A 21208-nucleotide genomic window follows, 5' to 3' on the forward strand; every position below is an offset into this window, starting at 1 on the left:
GCTGGTCAATTATATAGTGCTAAGGTTTAAAATAAAACGCAAATCAGGATATAGTATATCCCGGAAAAGCATTCATATGCGTCTCAAAACCAACTCATTTAGAGAAGAAAATACCTGAAAGAGGCACAAACGGCCATTCGTGAGAAATAATGCATTGAAAAACATCAAAACTTTCGTGGCCAATATGGGGCTCGAACCCATGACATCCGCGTTATTAGCACGGCGCTCTAACCAACTGAGCTAATCGGCCATCTTACCAGCCACAGCAATAATAAGCAGGGCATTCGCCTTTCACAAGGCCCTGACAAGCTGAGGTTGCAGCTTAAACAACATGACACATGCATGTGTACTGCATGGGCACTTGTCTTTTGTGCAAATGGATTGCTTACACCAAACACACACACATCACACATGTGTGCACAAAATATGGTTACTTCTTTTTTCTGAAGATAAATATCAGGCAAAACTCCACAAACTCCTTGCCCTCTGACGACTTGCATAGAAATATAAGGAAAGTTTGGATTGACACTTTTACATAGTCTTCCATAAGAACATTGAACTATTCACAATCAGAATAGAAAAGAAAAAGGGTGAAGGAGAAAACCTTTACATAGAGATACACACGGCTATGCAAAGGACGAAACTCCTCCTCTGTGCTGGTCAATTATATAGTGCTAAGGTTTAAAATAAAACGCAAATCAGGATATAGTATATCCCGGAAAAGCATTCATATGCGTCTCAAAACCAACTCATTTAGAGAAGAAAATACCTGAAAGAGGCACAAACGGCCATTCGGGAGAAATAATGCATTGAAAAACATCAAAACTTTCGTGGCCAATATGGGGCTCGAACCCATGACATCCGCGTTATTAGCACGGCGCTCTAACCAACTGAGCTAATCGGCCATCTTACCAGCCACAGCAATAATAAGCAGGGCATTCGCCTTTCACAAGGCCCTGACAAGCTGAGGTTGCAGCTTAAACAACATGACACATGCATGTGTACTGCATGGGCACTTGTCTTTTGTTGCAAATGGATTGCTTACGCAAACACACACACATCACACATGTGTGCACAAAATATAGTTACTTCTTTTTTTCTGAAGATAAATATCAGGCAAAACTCCACAAACTCCTTGCCCTCTGACGACTTGCATAGAAATATAAGGAAAGTTTGGATTGACACTTTTACATAGTCTTCCATAAGAACATTGAACTATTCACAATCAGAATAGAAAGAAAAAGGGTGAAGAGAAAACCTTTACATAGAGATACACACGGCTATGCAAAGGACGAAACTCCTCCTCTGTGCTGGTCAATTATATAGTGCTAAGGTTTAAAAATAAAACGCAAATCAGGATATAGTATATCCCGGAAAAGCATTCATATGCGTCTCAAAACCAACTCATTTAGAAGAAAAATACCTGAAAGAGGCACAAACGGCCATTCGGAGAAATAATGCATTGAAAAACATCAAAACTTTCGTGGCCAATATGGGGCTCGAACCCATGACATCCGCGTTATTAGCACGGCGCTCTAACCAACTGAGCTAATCGGCCATCTTACCAGCCACAGCAATAATAAGCAGGGCATTCGCCTTTCACAAGGCCCTGACAAGCTGAGGTTGCAGCAAACAACATGACACATGCATGTGTACTGCATGGGCACTTGTCTTTTTTGTGCAAATGGATTGCTTACACCAAACACACACACATCACACATGTGTGCACAAAATATGGTTACTTCTTTTTCTGAAGATAAATATCAGGCAAAACTCCACAAACTCCTTGCCCTCTGACGACTTGCATAGAAATATAAGGAAAGTTTGGATTGACACTTTTACATAGTCTTCCATAAGAACATTGAACTATTCACAATCAGAATAGAAAGAAAAAGGGTGAAGGAGAAAACCTTTACATAGAGATACACACGGCTATGCAAAGGACGAAACTCCTCCTCTGTGCTGGTCAATTATATAGTGCTAAGGTTTAAAATAAAACGCAAATCAGGATATAGTATATCCCGGAAAAGCATTCATATGCGTCTCAAAACCAACTCATTTAGAGAAGAAAATACCTGAAAGAGCACAAACGGCAAAAGGGTGAAGGAGAAAACCTTTACAGGCCAAGCTGAGATACAGCACAACGGACTGCATGAAACTCCTCCCTCTGTGCTGGTCATTCTGAAGATATATAGTGAGGTTTAGAAAATAAATGCAAATCATTGAAATGATACCCACGGCTATGCAAAGGACGAAACTCCTCCTCTAGTAACTGATCAATTATATAGTGCTAATAGTATATCCCGGAAAAGCATTCATATGCGTCTCAAAACCAACTCATTTAGAGAAAATACCTGAAAGAGGCACAAACGGCCATTCGGGAGAAATAATGCATTGAAAAAACATCAAAACTTTCGTGGCCAATATGGGGCTCTCGAACCCATGACATCCGCGTTATTAGCACGGCGCTCTAACCAACTGAGCTAATCGGCCATCTTACCAGCCACAGCAATAATAAGCAGGGCATTCGCCTTTCACAAGGCCCTGACAAGCTGAGGTTGCAGCTTAAACAACATGACACATGCATGTGTACTGCATGGGCACTTGTCTTTTGTGCAAATGGATTGCTTACACCAAACACACACACATCACACATGTGCACAAAATATGGTTACTTCTTTTTCTGAAGATAAATATCAGGCAAAACTCCACAAACTCCTTGCCCTCTGACGACTTGCATAGAAATATAAGGAAAGTTTGGATTGACACTTTTACATAGTCTTCCATAAGAACATTGAACTATTCACAATCAGAATAGAAAAGAAAAAGGTGAATGATGAAAACCTTTACATAGAGATATACACGGCTATGCAAAGGACGAAACTCCTCCTCTGTGCTGGTCAATTATATAGTGCTAAGGTTTAAAAATAAAACGCAAATCAGGATATAGTATATCCCGGAAAAGCATTCATATGCGTCTCAAAACCAACTCATTTAGAGAAGAAAATACCTGAAAGAGGCACAAACGGCCATTCGTGAGAAATAATGCATTGAAAAACATCAAAAACTTTCGTGGCCAATATGGGGCTCGAACCCATGACATCCGCGTTATTAGCACTGGCGCTCTAACCAACTGAGCTAATCGGCCATCTTACCAGCCACAGCAATAATAAGCAGGGCATTCGCCTTTCACAAGGCCCTGACAAGCTGAGGTTGCAGCTTAAACAACATGACACATGCATGTGTACTGCATGGGCACTTGTCTTTTGTGCAAATGGATTGCTTACACCAAACACACACACATCACACATGTGTGCACAAAATATGGTTACTTCTTTTCTGAAGATAAATATCAGGCAAAACTCCACAAACTCCTTGCCCTCTGACGACTTGCATAGAAATATAAGGAAAGTTTGGATTGACACTTTTACATAGTCTTCCATAAGAACATTGAACTATTCACAATCAGAATAGAAAAGAAAAAGGGTGAACGAGAAAACCTTTACATAGAGATACACACGGCTATGCAAAGGACGAAACTCCTCCTCTGTGCTGGTCAATTATATAGTGCTAAGGTTTAAAAATAAAACGCAAATCAGGATATAGTATATCCCGGAAAAGCATTCATATGCGTCTCAAAACCAACTCATTTAGAGAAGAAAATACCTGAAAGAGGCACAAACGGCCATTCGTGAGAAATAATGCATTGAAAAACATCAAAACTTTCGTGGCCAATATGGGGCTCGAACCCATGACATCCGCGTTATTAGCACGGCGCTCTAACCAACTGAGCTAATCGGCCATCTTACCAGCCACAGCAATAATAAGCAGGGCATTCGCCTTTCACAAGGCCCTGACAAGCTGAGGTTTGCAGCTTAAACAACATGACACATGCATGTGTACTGCATGGGCACTTGTCTTTTTGTGCAAATGGATTGCTTACACCAAACACACACACATCACACATGTGTGCACAAAATATGGTTACTTCTTTTTCTGAAGATAAATATCAGGCAAAACTCCACAAACTCCTTGCCCTCTGACGACTTGCATAGAAATATAAGGAAAGTTTGGATTGACACTTTTACATAGTCTTCCATAAGAACATTGAACTATTCACAATCAGAATAGAAAGAAAAAGGGTGAACGAGAAAACCTTTACATAGAGATATACACGGCTATGCAAAGGACGAAACTCCTCCTCTGTGCTGGTCAATTATATAGTGCTAAGGTTTAAAAATAAAACGCAAATCAGGATATAGTATATCCCGGAAAAGCATTCATATGCGTCTCAAAACCAACTCATTTAGAGAAGAAAATACCTGAAAGAGGCACAAACGGCCATTCGAGAAATAATGCATTGAAAAAACATCAAAAACTTTCGTGGCCAATATGGGGCTCGAACCCATGACATCCGCGTTATTAGCACGGCGCTCTAACCAACTGAGCTAATCGGCCATCTTACCAGCCACAGCAATAATAAGCAGGGCATTCGCCTTTCACAAGGCCCTGACAAGCTGAGGTTGCAGCTTAAACAACATGACACATGCATGTGTACTGCATGGGCACTTGTCTTTTTGTGCAAATGGATTGCTTACACCAAACACACACATCACACATGTGTGCACAAAATATGGTTACTTCTTTTTCTGAAGATAAATATCAAGCAAAACTCCACAAACTCCTTGCCCTCTGACGACTTGCATAGAAATATAAGGAAAGTTTGGATTGACACTTTTACATAGTCTTCCATAAGAACATTGAACTATTCACAATCAGAATAGAAAAGAAAAAGGGTGAACGAGAAAACCTTTACATAGAGATATACACGGCTATGCAAAGGACGAAACTCCTCCTCTGTGCTGGTCAATTATATAGTGCTAAGGTTTAAAAATAAAACGCAAATCAGGATATAGTATATCCCGGAAAAGCATTCATATGCGTCTCAAAACCAACTCATTTAGAGAAGAAAATACCTGAAAGAGGCACAAACGGCCATTCGTGAGAAATAATGCATTGAAAAAACATCATCAAAAACTTTCGTGGCCAATATGGGGCTCGAACCCATGACATCCGCGTTATTAGCACGGCGCTCTAACCAACTGAGCTAATCGGCCATCTTACCAGCCACAGCAATAATAAGCAGGGCATTCGCCTTTCACAAGGCCCTGACAAGCTGAGGTTGCAGCTTAAACAACATGGCACATGCATGTGTACTGTGCACTCGTGCAAATGATTTCTGAACTGATAAATATTAACAGATACGTGCGTTTGTCTTAAAAAGTGCGGGTCGCCCAGTCTTACTCACTGCACTTCATAAACGCTATGTTTTACTTATCAAAGTAATAATATACAAGTAAAATACTTAGTTAATAATGTTTGTAAACATTGATACCGATAAAGTACATTCTCTGGTTTTAGTATAAAGCTTTATTTTTATATTTATTAAATAACTTCTTGGTGTGGTGAAGTTGCGACCGCTCGGGTTGATAAGTGAAAGGGAGACAACCCAGTTCCAAAATGGCGGACGAGAAGTGTTCTCACGCCAGGATGCTTCTTCAACTTGCAAGGTCTCTTGGCATGATTAAACCTACGCCTTGGCTCAAGGTAAGAATGGTCATTTAGGCTTTCGTTCCAAATCACAGCTTACCTGGACTCCGTAGCGGTGTTAGGAAAACATATCAAAATCCGGTAATCTCTGCGATGCCGCTGTCAAAACAGTTCATGTCCCTGCCCACTTCAGGGCACTTGAGTGATCCATCTGACAAGTGACACCAACTAAATACCTTTCTTTGCCTTCATGGTTGTGATAGTCGCCTATGAAAGAGTGCATTATAAACACATGACGCTAAGTCTATTTTCAGCTGATGCAACGTATTTACCTAAATATTTATTTATATAAGCTAAAATGCCAATGAACAATTTTAATAATTCCGCAGGTTTGTACAACATACCATTACGGAAAGACTTCCGCCCGTACCGCCCCCCCCTTCAATTTCATTCTAGTCAAATCATATCACCTGAATATATATATAAATGTACTCCTCATCTGATAAGGAAGAGGTTTAAAATGTTTCTTTAATTGTATCTGAAAGACATATATCCAACTTCTAAAAATGCCATTCAAAGAAATTATTCCTCATCCTTAACATTTAGGGGGGATACGGGCGGAAGTCTTACCGGGTTATTTGCAGTCCTCGGTAAGAAAGTAGATGTACCCGTAAAAAAGTCCTAAATTCGCCTTGGTAAAAAAAGTGATCCGGGAAAAAGTCCCCTTTTCATTTTCTAACTAGAAATGTATAGAAAAACTAGTTCTGGGTGAGATGCAATCAATCAAAATCACACTATAATCTGTGATAAGTAAACACACTGAGACACTTACAGCTGTTTTTACTACAGAACAAAGGTCAGTTTAGATATTTAATCCATGAGTATCCATTGTATCATTGTTAGGGAGCGACATTGATATAAGCATGTTTTATACTTGTGTAACGCTACGGCCGTGTGAGCGACGTAAAAAAGGTGGTTCTAAGCGTCGGGACCGTCAGGATAGGGAAACTAAGAAATGAAAACAGCATTAAAGAACCACTAAACTTTGTTTTTGTTACTCTTTTAACCATTACATATGAAAGATTTGTGGTTAGTCTTATCGCGGAACACCAAATTTATTCTTTAAAAACTTGTGGTTAATTAATGCCGGCGATTAAAAGTGGCCAAAAATTAGCCTGCTTCCCTCTCGCCGCCAAGCGAAACCACAGACAGGTTTACGTAACTCTGTCGCCAGAGCACTGCAGTGGCGTCATATGAGGAGCGATTTTCAGTTAGTTGTATAGAAAATGTGTAGCACGCTCATCATTTTGATGATTTTTCGACATCAACGGCGACATGCGAATCGTTGCTTTGTCATCAATTGCTCCTAGGGGTCGGGCGATGGTGTCCCCATGCACAGATTTCCACAGGACCCGCGCAGTTAAGGTGCTAAATGGGTTATGTTTGTGAGTCGCGAAGCGGCGTTGTGGAAGCCTGAAGCGATATCTTACTTGTGTTCAGATGCGGCTTCACGGAAGTTAAAGAATCAAAACTACTTACTAGTTGTAGTAAAATATGCATATGATTGATGACCATAAAGATTTTCTATGACACAACTTGTAACATAGCGATTTCTTCCTCGGAAGTGAGGTTGTGGTCGAGTAACAATAATATTGTAAAGTAGTATTATATTGACACCCACCTACCGCTGCCACGAGAGAAATTGTTATGATATATGCTATGTCATGCAAAATCCTATTGGCCATCAATCAAATACATATTTTACTACCAGTAGAAAAGTAGTTTTGATTTTGTAACTTTCAGTGAAAACAAACCTAAATACCATTTATCCTCAGACTGGCGGATGTTCCTGACAGAGCGCCGCCATTTTAAAAATAAAAAATCTGTTAGAATTAATGAGATTATAGTTTGTTTTCATCAAGTTAGAAAATCAAGACTACTTTCTACTCGTTGTTAAATATGTATTGGAATCATAACCAAAGCGAATTTTGCATGACACAACTTATAACATAACGATTTCTTCCGCGGGCGAGGTGGGGTCGAAGTCACAATACTGCGCGATAAATTTCTTGCTACATTCCATGGTTAATGTCCACTCACCAGTATGTAGATACTAGTCAGTAATGCGTCTTTATATTTGGTCTTATAATCCTAATTAGTTTATTATCACACTTGTATGCATTTTGAAACTAAATAAAAAGCAGGCGATCTGCTGATACTTATAGTGAATTTATAACAGAACTGTAATATCTAGACATTTTATAGTTTGCCAATGTGAATCATAATTAGCACACACACACCTAGTGCATGTTGTCTGTCTCATTACACTTCACTTGGTGAAAACAATGATTCTGTTTACTCACGACAAATGAATAAAAACAAAATGCAAATATTAAAATTAAAACAGATTAAAGTTATAGGAACAATATCAGGCCATTACCTTGTTCGAGGAATGTATCCATCAATATCCACAAAACTGTTCCAAATGATGTGTCTTTTAACAGTTTAATATATACGAAAAAAAGTGATAAATCTTTTCAGGTATTGGTGTATAGTCTCATTGGTCACCCAAGATAGCACACCTGGCAACTAATTGCATAATGTCCGCCTTTCTTTAAAACAGTAATTTAGTTAGCCAATAATGGGCAATCAATCAATGTATTGCCGGTTAATCCTTTGAAAGAAGGGCGTTGTTTTTACGCGAACACCGACCACGACAGAGTGTATTCAGTATAGATTAGTAAATCTACATACATAAACACTACCTTTTGACAATTTCGCTGTGTAAGATAAAAGTAATTAATCAATCAGCGTGTTATCGGTTAATCCTTTGATCGATGTTTATAATGTTGAATATTTACTCCAGACACAAGAAATGCCAAATGGGAACCTTTGTCGGGTAATCTAAGTGTGTTACCACTAATTATACCTGTTATAAATTCATTAACTGACCATCAAGTGAATGATGACAAATAACATGTGTAGGTTTATACCACCTAACACGGGTTACAGCGAGGGAGTATTAATTGCTGTATTGCATGTGAAAACTTATGGGCCGACACTGTTTTGAGAATACAAACAGATATTTACATGACATGATTAAATATCGAGGTAAAACAACACAGAAATGGGATCAATTTGGATCAGTCATTATACAAATAGGGCCCTAACGACACCAATCGATTTTGACAGAATCGTCTATGAAAACAAGTTGTAACTTCGGAAACTAGGCAAAGCAGGAGACAAAATTAAATGACAGTAGATTGTGAGAACATATAGCTTTCATTTTCCACAACAATTGTCACGATTTCAGGTTTATACAAGCCTGTAAACACGATAATTTACCCCTAAAATGTAGATGAATTCTGCATCGGCTCTCAAAGCTATTCCTCACATGACGTCACAGGGGCGCGCCGCTCTGATTGGTTGAAATTTCGTTCGCGGGTGAGAATTGTGCACTGTTGTCAAAAAGGTCGATTTAAGTCAATTAAAGGTCGAAATGAGTAGTTTTAATGACGGGGTTTCATTTATAACAATGCCAGTTAGTGATTTATGTATTTGTACCCCCTAGGGTTTATGTGACCTTTAACACAGATCCTCACTGGGCTGGACTAGCAGTGGCCATACCTGCATTGCTTCTGGTTTGGAAAAGATAGAATCAGAGATTTATCCAGGGTTCTGTGGCAGGCAAATGTTCTTTGGTTAAGAGTTAACAGTGTTTTGACTGCAGTGGGTACGAAATGTAACTGCAGTGGAATACGGACTGTGTAATCCGGTTTTCTCTATAAACATGATAAACGGGACAACTCTCTGAGTCCCGGCAAAATTGTTGTTAATTCATCATTAAAGCTTGCTTTATAATCCTGATTCTCTCAATTACGGAATACGGACTAATATAACAGTTCCGACAATCAACTCGCTGTGAGAACAATGCTTTGTAGTTGACTAAAATAACAGTCTGTTGAATAAACATCTCTGTTACTTCTGTTCACAATGGTTAATTAATTCTATAAACACATATTAATTAATGTCAGTTAAATAAGTGTCAGTTTGCAGTCTTATTAATGACAGATTACTTGCTCGTTTCACATTCTCATCATAGTTATGGCAGACAAACCAGTGAAACATAGGCGGACTGATTTGTCACTTGCTGACAAAGTGAAACTTATTGACGAGTCAGAGAGGTCAATATAGTAAGATCATGCTGAGAAATACAAGATAAGCAAACAGAGTGTATCAGATATTTTGAAGCGAAGTGAACATTACCGTTAACAGACTTTTTCCAGTGAAAGTAGAGGCTTCCAGAGAAACATTTGCCTCGGTAGAAGTTAACAACTCTGGACCCATACTATCATTTCAGCATTTGCGGTACGGGATATGTACCATCTTGTTTCTATGTTCAGGTGAGTCGGCTGCTGAATCTGTGCCCTACATTATCCCGTGGAACCCTGAAGTTGGACCAGCGAGGACAGGATGCAGTCATTGCGCTCGGTGTTTACTTCCTGGAATCCGGCCTGCAGGTCTGTCTACACCTTTGTTTTACTCTCGTGAAATCAGTGTGAAGCATACAAAGTCATGCCAGAACATATTTTCTATATATTTGTGTACTCATTTTCTACATTTCTACATTTTCTGCTTCAGTACAAGGACAAGATACTTCCCTATCTTCTGAAGGTGCTGCAGGGGCTATCCAAGGCCCAGTGGGTTGAAGGGCCTCGAGGTCTTAACAAGTACAGTAAGTGTTCAGACTAGGAGTCTCTCCAAGGGCCTTTGGGTTGAGGGGCCTCGAGGTCTTAACAAGTACAGTAAGTGTTCAGACTAGGAGTCTCTCCAAGGGCCAGTGGGTTGAAGGGCCTCGAGGTCTTAACAAGTACAGTAAGTGTTCAGACTAGGAGTCTCTCCATGGTCCAGTGGGTTGGGCCTGTTGGTTGAGTGTTCAGATTAGGGCCTGGAGGTCTTAACAAGTATAGTACAGTAAGTGTTCAGACTAGGAGTCTCTCCAAGGGCCAGTGGGTTGAAGGGCCTCGAGGTCTTAACAAGTACAGTAAGTGTTCAGACTAGGAGTCTCTCCAAGGCCCAGTGGGTTGAAGGGCCTCGAGGTCTTAACAAGTACAGTAAGTGTTCAGACTAGGAGTCTCTCCAAGGCCCAGTGGGTTGAGGGGCCTCGAGGTCTTAACAAGTACAGTAAGTGTTCAGACTAGGAGTCTCTCCAAGGCCCAGTGGGTTGAAGGGCCTCGAGGTCTTAACAAGTATAGTAAGTGTTCAGACTAGTAGTCTCTCCAAGGCCCAGTGGGTTGAAGGGCCTCGAGGTCTTAACAAGTATAGTAAGTGTTCAGACTAGGAGTCTCTCCAAGGGCCAGTGGGTTGAGGGGCCTCGAGGTCTTAACAAGTACAGTAAGTGTTCAGACTAGGAGTCTCTCCAAGGCCCAGTGGGTTGAGGGGCCTCGAGGTCTTAACAAGTACAGTAAGTGTTCAGACTAGGACTCTCTCCAAGGGCCTTTGGGTTGAAGGGCCTCGAGGTCTTAACAAGTACAGTAAGTGTTCAGACAAGGAGTCTGTCCAAGGGCCTGTCGGTAGAGGGACCTGGAGGTCTTAACAAGTACAGTAAGTGTTCAGACTAGAAGTCTCTCCAAGGGCCTTTGGGTTGAGGGCCTCGAGGTCTTAACAAGTACAGTAAGTGTTCAGACAAGGAGTCTGTCCAAGGCCCTGTGGGTAGAGGGGCCTGGAGGTCTTAACAAGTACAGTAAGTGTTCAGACTAGGACTCTCCAAGGCTCATGGGGTCTGTGAAGGGCCTCAGTGATTCTGGGCCTGGAGGTCTTAACAAGTACAGTAAGTGTCCATAATGTTTGATCCAGAGGATGACAGTCATTCTGTCATAGTGTTTGATCCAGAGGATGAGAGTCATTCTGTCATACTGTTTGATCCAGAGGATGAGAGTCATTCTGTCATACTGTTTGATCCAGAGGATGAGAGTCATTCTGTCATACTGTTTGATCCTGGGGATAAGAGTCATTCTGTCATACTGTTTGATCCAGAGGATGAAAGTCATTCTGTCATACTGTTTGATCCAGAGGATGAGAGTCATTCTGTCATACTGTTTGATCCTGGGGATAAGAGTCATTCTGTCATACTGTTTGATCCAGAGGATGAAAGTCATTCTGTCATAATGTTTGATCCAGAGGATGAAAGTCATTCAGTCATGATGTTTGATCCAGGGGATGAACGTCATTCTGTTATATTGTTTGATCGAGAGGATGAAAGTCTTTCTGTCATAATGTTTGATTCACAGGGTGAGAGTTATTCTGTCATACTGTTTGATCCATACAATGAGAATCTTTCAGTTATAAAAGTGAGTTGGAGTCTTATATTGTAAAGTTTGATCCAATGAGAGCCCTTCCTTCTTTTCTTTAGAGCTGCCGATGCCGGAGTGTTTCAGTTTCTGCCTTAACACCATCCTCAGTGATGTGGCCTTTCGTGATTCGGAACTGAAAGATCAGGTGAGACGAGTGCCAGCCTGGCTATTTCTTCAGATGATCCAATGTTTAATGATACCCAGGGCCTGAAACATTTGAATGTCGTGGAGGATGCAATAAAAATAAATAATTGCAGCATTTAACACAGGTCACTCACTCATTTTCATATGTTACATAAATGATGATGCTTTAAAGCTCCTGGGGCAATGGAGCAGCCAAGTGGTTAAAGCATTCGCTCATCACCGAAGACCCAGGTTTGATTCCTAACATGGGTACAATTTGTGAAGCCTTTTTCTGGTGTCTCGGCCGTGATTTTGCCAGAATATTGCTAAAAACTTGCTCATTCACTTAAAAGCTCTGTTTCAATTGTTTTCTGTTACTGTCAAATGACCTAGGTATAAATATACACACCACCCTTTTTGAACTTTACATAATAATCACATGTTTAGTCAAGGCAATACCAAATTATCACTGAAACATACAGTGACCTTCCCTGCCTTGATAACCACTCTTCATATCCAACATACTGATGGAAGCAGATTAAACCCCTGTAGAGTGAGTTCAGTTTTACACTGCTTTAGCAACATTTCATCAATATCACAACGGGAGACACCAGAAATGGGCTTCACACCTTGTAAGTTGTGCCCATGTGGGGAATCGAACCCAGGTCTTTGACGTGACAATCAAAAACTTTAACCTCAACACTACCCCCAGGACCTTAAATCCCAGTAGACTCATTCACAATTCATACACAAGACTGTCATTGTTATAAAGAACAGTAATTTCCTACTGTAGATGAGTCTGACAATGTGTTTTTTGTTGCCTTCGATCTCATAAGCACTGTTGCTAATGTCAAGCAAATATTACTTTCTATCAGATCATCTCTACCCAGTTGGACGTGATGGAAGTTCTCACTAAACTATGTGAAGGAGCATATGAAATTCCTAAAGGTAAGATAATAAGATGTTCTCAATCAGCTTGTCTTCAAGGTTTTTTAACCAACAGGGAGAGTTCTATAGATATACAACTTCTTTAATATAATATGAGCGATGTTTTGGTGTAGCTACTAACACCATTATCAAGCAAATGATGTACAATACTAAAGGCAGGGTAGTATTTTACATACTTTAGTATTGTTCATCACACCAACTTCTAAATGCCACTAGGGGCGGTGGGGTAGCCTAATGGTTAAAGCGTTGGCTCGTCATGCCGAAAACCCGGGTTCGAATCCCCACATGGGTACTATGTGTGAAGCCCATTTCTGGTGTCCCCTGCCGTGATGTTGCTGGAATATTGCTAAAAGCGGCGTAAAACCAAACTCAGTCAGTCTAAATGCCACTCAAACAAGTTCCAGTTTGTTTGTTTTTTTATTAGATTCATCTTAAAAAAATATGTCCTTAAAAGGCGACTAACAGGATCGGGTGATCATGCTTCGCTGACTTGGTTGACACATCATCGCATCCAATTTATGTAGATCAGTGCTCATGATGTTGATCACTAGATAGTCTGATCCAGACTAGATCATTTTCAGACTGCTGTCAAATAGCTGGAGTATTGCTGAGTGCAGTGGTAAACAACAAACAAATAAACTAAAGAATCAGCATACAATTTACAATATATTTTTTGTTATTTGCAAGATTGTGATTGTGGTGTGTTTGAAGGTGGATAAAGTTGGGGTATGTTTAATTCAGAGAACAAACTGTTGATATTTTACACATTTACCTCTGACAAATGCTTGACTTTGAAGGCTTCAGCATTATCAGTGTTCCACAGAGGTGATAAAATCAATACACGGGTGACAGCCTCCCCTGAGGGGTTATCCTTAAAAGTATTTGTCATCCCAAACATATAATCTAATAAAACATATTATGCCATTGTGAAGATCTGTAATGCTTGTTACAAGAGGCTACTCAGGGTTCGAAATACCCTACATATTAGCGTGCCATGGCACGGTAAATATCGAAATGGCACGGATATAAAATGTTCTCGGTGCCCTTATGGCACGCCTAAGACATAACACACCTTTAGTCACTTAATAACCAAACAAAACACTTATGCAAATGACAACCAAGTAAAAACATTTATTGACTTTATCGCCCAGGAAATCACTGGAATTATGATGGTTCATGTAAAGAAATCTGGTTGTTTTTTCATTTAGAGTGTTGGGAGTACTGATAGTTCAGTTATTGAAGAGGAAATTGTGTATGTTAGATAGATTGAAAAAAGTGAACCTCTCACACAATTCTTAGCTATTAAAGGTGCTGGGAAAGCAGAACAAAAGAAACATGAGAAAGCCATCTTAAACAGAAGACATATCAGTGATAACAGAAAACTGGTTACATTTGTTGTTTTCTGACAATAAATTTCAAAAGATCATCATCACTGCTACAGTCATTTATTCTAAAAACATGTGGGCACACTTGATTTCTGAAAGGCACACCTAAAATATTTACCTGGTGCCCTAAGGCACACTTAGAAAAAAATTATTTCTCTCCCTGCTACTATTATTATTGGGTGGTTAGACGAGCGGTCTTCGGTCAGGCTTGATATACCATTTCAGTACATTGATGCTCATGATGTCACTCATTGGATTATCTCGTTCAGACATCATTATTTACAGACTACTGTCATGTAACTGTACCCTTGCTGAGTGTGGCATTAAACAAACATGGATGTCATAAATCTGCTGTTGAGTAAAACTGTATAATATCCATGGAAACTTATTTTTAATAAATGGCTGCAATTCAACCATTCCTGTGATATTAAGAACAGTTTTTGACATTTGTCTCCATGATATTCATATTTTTTTTTGTGTTTGTTGTTTAATGCCACACTCAGCAATATTCCAGCTACATGGTAGCGGCCTATAAATAATTGAGACAATCCAGTGATCAACAACATGAGCATCGATCTGCACAATTGGCATATATATGACATAAGTGAACCTAGTCAGCGAATCTAACCACCTGATCCTGTTGGTCGCCTCTGTTGTTGAAGACTAGTTGTAACCAGGATGTTAATGGGTATGATATAGTATGACCAGAAATTACTGAGAATTTTAGGAATATGTTTAAATGGATTTCTAGTATAAACAACCTTGACCAGCTATCAAGTGCTTAGTTTCATTGAAGAAGGACAAGGGGCGGTGGGGTAGCCTAATGGTTAAACGCCGAAGACCCGGGTTCGAATCCCCACATGGGTACAATGTGTTAAGCCCATTTCTGGTGTCCCCCGCCGTGATGTTGCTGGAATATTGTTAAAAGCGGCGTAAAACCAAACTCACTCAGTCAGTCAAGAGAGACAACTCCGTTAAGTAATCCTTTTTTCATTAGTTTGTGAAGAGTTATCCCCCTTTGTTTACTTGCTAGCAGACGACATTTTCAGTGATCCTCAGTATGGATGATTTAGAGAAGCATAGATTGATTTTAGAGCCTTATAACAAGAACATCAGATCAGCTAAAGTGATTTCAAGTAGAACAGGCATCCCTTTTTCCACTGTTTAGCATGTTTTGAAAAATATTGCAAATGGATATGGCATTGAGCACCAGGGAGGCGCAGGTAGGCCCAGAAAATTGACTGTCGGTGACAGGAGGCTGCTTGGTATTCTTGTTTCTAAAAACAAACGAAGGAGTTTACAAAACTTAAGGCTGGATATGATTGATAGAGGAACTGTCTGTAAGGAGACAATTAGAACTGAGCTGCATGCAAAGGGTTGGCAGAAAAGTCGAGGATTCCATCACCGATCATGAAACCTGAACAAAAGGAGCGAAGGTTGAACTGGTGCTTACAGCATAGAAATTTTAACTGGAACAATGTGATTTTCTCAGATGAAAGTTCTGTGTGGCTGTTTCCTAATACACTGAAATTCTGGTCCAAACAAACTGAAAAACCTTTGTATCAGCGCTCAAAGTACAGTCCGAAATTTAACTTGTGGGGTGGCATATCTGTGTTAGGGGCAACGCCCCTCTGTGTATTTGAAGGGAATATGAACAGTGAGCGGTACACAGATATTCTCGAGGGACATTTACTTCCATCTGCTCATGTGTTCTATGGAAATTTTTGGATTTTCCAGCAGGACAACAACCCAATACATTGCTCAAAGCATTCACAGGCCTGGTTTCGGACCCAAAATATGACATTATTAGATTGGCCAAGCTATAGCCCTGACCTAAATCCAATAGAAAATGTTTGGGGACTTATGAAGGAAAGTGTCAATAAGAAAAATCTGACAAATATTGCTGAAATGAAAGAAGAGGTGGTCCGATATTGGGACAGCATGGACCGCGACTTTCTAACTTCTTTGATCAGTAGTATGCCCCGCCATATTGAAGCCTGCATTACTGCCCATGGTGACTTGACAAAATACTAACTGTTCACCTGTCTTTGAATCAGGAGTTATGTTCTGCTAATATTCACATTTAATACGTGAGTAATGAGTGAAAAAAAATAATAGAATCTTTAAATTCTCAATAATTTCTGGTTGTACTGTATTTATGGGCTGGAATGAGGAAGTGGATGAAAAAGTGAATATTTTCACTGCACAGTGAAAATATGTTCAACACAGCATTAAATGTTTTAGATATTGGAAATATAAATCACAAATAATGCCAAGGCATTTCATCCTCAGAAACACTAGCTTCGTCAATTGTTCCAATACTCATTGGTATGGCACGAGCTGTTGGACGGTCAAGTGATGAAGAGCGTCCTCTAATCTCCTACGTCCTCTCCATCAACACTGGAAAGCCCTACCCAGTACAAGAGGAGAACAATCGGACGTCCAAGCGAGCTTTCAGCACATTTAGACCAATCCTACCCAGAACACTTTCATCACTTGTTATAAGTTCCGAGAGCCCCAGCCCCAGCCCGACGAGTCCCTCCCCTACAAACTTAGACTATGTGGATGGCCATCGGGAGAGGTCTCCGTCGCCGTTGTCAGTCTCGATGAAGGATGGGTTGAATGTGGAGGATAAGGTTGATCCCGCTTCAACATACTTCAACAAAGTTGGATCAAGCTTCACTCGGACGAAACCGTGGGGATTTGAAATTATTCCGGAACAAGATCATTTACCATTTTCCAGCGCCCATCTGCAGACTCTTGTCAGTGTGGTGAGTATCTTGTAACTACATCAACATCCTCTGTATCTCCACGTCTACACTAATCTCTCGATCTATTCCAGGTTCTTGCAGTCTCAAATTATCTGCCCTTGATTTCCATTTGCCAATCTGATTGGCTACACTACTAGGTCTAACATACCAATCATATTGCAAGTTACAAACCACTTCAATGTTGTGATGGCAGTATCAACCCTATGGCAGCCAGCCCCATCAATAATAATCAACTTTACAAGATATTCAAAACTGGAAACTGACTCACACGCGGAAGAAAGTCCTAAAAATCTACTGTGATGTCTCCATTTCCTTCAAATGTTATGGTAGGTTTGGTTTCAAGGTAACATGAGTGACCTCCCTTACCATGTCCCTTTCCCTTGTGTTGACATCGGTGGGTCTGTAAAATATTAATGTAAATAAAAAATCAAGGGCAGATAATTTGTGATCTAAAAAGCCACAGGAATGGATCCATGGGTTAGTGTAGGTTTATGCTAACCCTGGTGGTAAGGGGATGCTTCATCACAGCAGGCCATGTTTTCTTGAGGTGTAGAGATTGGAAGTGCAGAGTCCAACCAAGATCCATTAATCATGGGATTTTATCATGGCCATGAATACTTAGTTTAACATTATCATATGGAATGCTATGTTTAAATTCAGTGTTAAAATTCCTAAAAATTTAGTAAAATGTCAACTCTTCTAAAAGTTCAAATTTTGAATAAAATAACCATTTTTCTGAAGGACACTTAGTTGGAATCCTAGATACCTGGGTCTCCTTTCACAAAGCACTAAGGTGATTGTAAGTCAGTAAGGTAACCTTAGTGCAATGTTAAAGAATGGGAGTTAACCTTAGTAAAGGTTGCTTCGTTAAAGGTGCCCCAGATCTGTGGAGCTAGTGAACAGGTTGACCTAATGATATAGGATAGAGATGGATGGAAGCCATGTTGAGGCGAAGGTGTTTTGTTGACAGGCCAAACGGTTGCTAGGCAAGGATGTGCTGAAGAACCTGGACACGATGGTGCATGACGTCCTCACAGATTCGTCACATAAGGTGTGTGTTTCTTGATAATAATGTATAATGCAGCAAATACACAACATAAAGCATGCACAAAGGGCTATACTTTTAGCCCTGTCAGATAATTAATGTTCACTCACTTACATTCTCAACCCTTGAAGATCCGGGTTAGAATTGATCTTCAGTAACGCGACTAACGGGATTGGATGGTCAGGCTTGCTGACTTGGCTCGCTGACAGTTGACACATGTCTGATTGTCATCATATGCCAATTGCTTATGCCAATGCTCATGCTGTTGATCACTGGATTGTCTAGTCCAGACTTGATTATTTACAGATCGCCACAAATTAACTCAAATATTACTGATTGCAGCGATAAACAACCAACAAACAATCACATATCAAATCAAGGCAATATTAAACTTTAGCTCCCAACAGTACCATATACCTACCATTGCTGAGTGCGGCATAGAACTAAACTCACTCACTCACCAGTTACAACTCCCTTGCCATTACAATATAAACCATGCCATTTGCTCTTGAACAAATGGAATTTTAAACCGTTGAGCTGTGAAACTATGAGTGGTGTTCCAATTGATTGAAATAATCGAAGGTTGTCACAGTGACTAAACAACCAAGCAATCGTTTGTATTAACAATATTTTTCACAAGGTTGTTTTTGTCTGTGTCATTAAATCAACATTTCATAAGCACTACAGGAAGTTTATATTCCTAATGTATCAGTCGTCGTTTAAAGATGCAAGTTGCATCATTTTAAGTTGGATGTGAAATTTGCAAATGCATTTTGTGCTGTTTGCAAATAAAAACTAAGAACTACATGGTTTTTCTTTATTTTTATGTGCATTAACAAACATACCGGTGACATGAAAATTTGTTATATGGCGCTAACCAATTGTTTTCAGTGATTAAACGGTTTTAGTGAACCAGTCATCAATTGTGAGATTTTAACAAATTCCCAACACCAGAAACTATACTCACTTGTTACAGTGTATCAACCTGTCACGGTTCCCATACAAGTCTTACAGTGAGACGATCACGGTTGTCATCGTCACTCTACTTCGAGATGTGCTGGAACAGGAAAAAGGTAGACTGCAGACTCGGCTTGTTTTGCAGGATCATTGTTATTGTTAGAGGATGATAACCAAGAACCTTAACAACTTGGTTTGTGTAGGACTGATGACCTGTTACCATGGCAACCACATCTGATGACATTGTAGGAAGGCGTTTCCTATTCTCGCGGTACTTACAGATATCGGCTGAAAAAATAACACAAACAATTCTTATCTTATGAATGCTTGTTTTTAAATGAAGGGCCTTCTCCTCTACATCCTCTACATCTACATCTCTCAGCTGCTAGATCCATCAGGTGAATTACTACTCGTTAGCCTGGTGATAAACAATGCCATCCGCCATTGACGAAACGAGGCTTCTCCCATTCTCGCAGTATTACCAGGAATTAACGTTATTGAGTGTATGTAAGAGCAATCCTGCCGGAAAGGGCGGGAAAAAGTAATGATATGTCCAAGCTGGTATAAACTCCCCAATATTCGTGACACTGCAAGATTTTGATCACTCACAGACTTGGTCCACTTCCTAGTTACCAGTCGGTGATGTAAACAACCACTAAGTGTCACAGCATCAGCGATTTTAGCAGAAAACGTGTTTACCGCAAGAATAGGAAACACGCGAGAATAGGAGACGGACCTATACACGTTGCGTGATAATGTTGAAATTTGTTTAATTAGAATAAGAATTAAAGTTTAGAATCAACATCCTTGCGTCATTGTGGGAGCACACACACCAATTGTAGGTAGTATTCACTCAGTCCAACTGATTCTCAGACAATGAATACCTGTGGGCTAGAAAATGTCTTCACCAACCCATGCTTGTTGTAAGAGGCGACTAACGGGTTTTGAGTGGTCAGGCTCGCTGACTTGGTTGCACATGTCTTCAGTATCCCAATTGCGTAGATCGACAATCATGATGTCAATCACTGGATTTTCTGGTCCAGATTGATTATATACAGGCTGCTGTCAAATAGCTGGAATATTGCTGAGTGCAGTGTTTATATTCAAACCAACAAAACCACGACTCTTATACAGGATGTTGATGTACATGTAGATCTGCGCTGTCCTTCATGAAGGAGATCGAAGACTTTGTGAAGATGTTGTATCAGTCAGGTCAGCATGACCTGGAGAAGAAGCACGTCCATGCTCACAAGGAACTGGACAAGGTGTGGGATTTCAACCCCTACCAGCTGACTGTCTACAGCAATGCTGCATGTGTAGACCTGCTCTTCTGGGCCATCAGAGGGGAGTCAGGTAAAGTAATACACAGAGAGTGTGATTTTCTTCTTGGTTATGTGTGACAGGGATAGGGGTGGTGTGGAATCATATAGAGTTATAAACAGATACAAGTTATAAACAGCGAGTGTGAGCTTCTCCTGGACCATTAGAGGGCAGTCAGGTAGATCCACAGTACAACCAAAGTGGTTGTCCAATTTCAGTTTCAAACAAGCAAAGACATTTCCAAGCAGTTGTATATTCCTTCTGATGTAGAGATGAGCATGTAACCATGGTTACCCTTCTAGGACAGATTTTTCATAAAGATCAGTCTTTTTGGCAGTCTGCTTACATCTTAACTGTCATAACATCACTTTATCCTAGCCTCAAAACTTCAGTAAACAAGGTACTGTATTTACCACATTACCTAGACTGTGATACAAAATATAAGAAGTTGTTATCCATGACTTTGTCCTTCTTGTTCTTCTCAAGTTCTTCTTGCCACTCAAAGAAGAGTCTTTAGACAGTGAACAAAACTTGGCGATAGATGATAGGATGTGAATGTATTTGCAGAGGCCGAGAACCTGTGTATGAAGCTGAGCGAGAAGATCAGTATGAACACAGAGAGGAAGCTGCTACTGTCTCACACACCCCTCATCCTGGTAGCACTCGAGGTCAGTCCTTGCTCTGTCTTGTGACACACCACACTATATATAGCTCCTGTCTCACACACCCCTCATCCTGGTAGCACTCAAGGTCAGT

The 21208-nt window shown here is 40.2% G+C and overlaps 1 protein-coding gene and 8 non-coding genes across 9 annotated transcripts in view; 1 reads left to right on the forward strand and 8 right to left on the reverse strand.

Moving 5' to 3' along the window:
- Window positions 1-176: 176 nt before the first annotated feature.
- Window positions 177-250, reverse strand: Trnai-aau. Its single transcript has one exon. It is a non-coding gene; the product is annotated as a tRNA-Ile (tRNA).
- Window positions 251-831: 581 nt separating this feature from the next.
- On the reverse strand, window positions 832-905 carry Trnai-aau. The gene has a single exon. It is a non-coding gene; the product is annotated as a tRNA-Ile (tRNA).
- Window positions 906-1484: 579 nt separating this feature from the next.
- Trnai-aau lies at window positions 1485-1558 on the reverse strand. The gene has a single exon. It is a non-coding gene; the product is annotated as a tRNA-Ile (tRNA).
- An 859-nt stretch (window positions 1559-2417) lies between these two features.
- Trnai-aau lies at window positions 2418-2493 on the reverse strand. The gene has a single exon. It is a non-coding gene; the product is annotated as a tRNA-Ile (tRNA).
- A 580-nt stretch (window positions 2494-3073) lies between these two features.
- On the reverse strand, window positions 3074-3148 carry Trnai-aau. The gene has a single exon. It is a non-coding gene; the product is annotated as a tRNA-Ile (tRNA).
- A 580-nt stretch (window positions 3149-3728) lies between these two features.
- Window positions 3729-3802, reverse strand: Trnai-aau. Its single transcript has one exon. It is a non-coding gene; the product is annotated as a tRNA-Ile (tRNA).
- Window positions 3803-4384: 582 nt separating this feature from the next.
- On the reverse strand, window positions 4385-4458 carry Trnai-aau. The gene has a single exon. It is a non-coding gene; the product is annotated as a tRNA-Ile (tRNA).
- A 585-nt stretch (window positions 4459-5043) lies between these two features.
- Window positions 5044-5117, reverse strand: Trnai-aau. Its single transcript has one exon. It is a non-coding gene; the product is annotated as a tRNA-Ile (tRNA).
- A 368-nt stretch (window positions 5118-5485) lies between these two features.
- The window catches only part of LOC124267082 (phosphatidylinositol 4-kinase alpha-like), an 87733-nt gene continuing 72010 nt past the window's right edge, over window positions 5486-21208 (forward strand). Inside the window, 10 exon segments of the mRNA XM_046701918.1 lie at window positions 5486-5607; window positions 9954-10070; window positions 10192-10285; window positions 11963-12048; window positions 12902-12974; window positions 16652-17130; window positions 18101-18181; window positions 19152-19264; window positions 20286-20485; window positions 21020-21120. Of these exon segments, the coding sequence (XP_046557874.1) occupies window positions 5521-5607; window positions 9954-10070; window positions 10192-10285; window positions 11963-12048; window positions 12902-12974; window positions 16652-17130; window positions 18101-18181; window positions 19152-19264; window positions 20286-20485; window positions 21020-21120 (1431 nt within the window). The 5' untranslated portion in view covers window positions 5486-5520.

The sequence above is a fragment of the Haliotis rubra genome, unplaced genomic scaffold (genome assembly GCF_003918875.1).
Source record: "Haliotis rubra isolate DU_JTF1 unplaced genomic scaffold, ASM391887v1 Scf1001, whole genome shotgun sequence".
Classification (NCBI taxonomy): Eukaryota; Metazoa; Mollusca; class Gastropoda; order Lepetellida; family Haliotidae; genus Haliotis; species Haliotis rubra.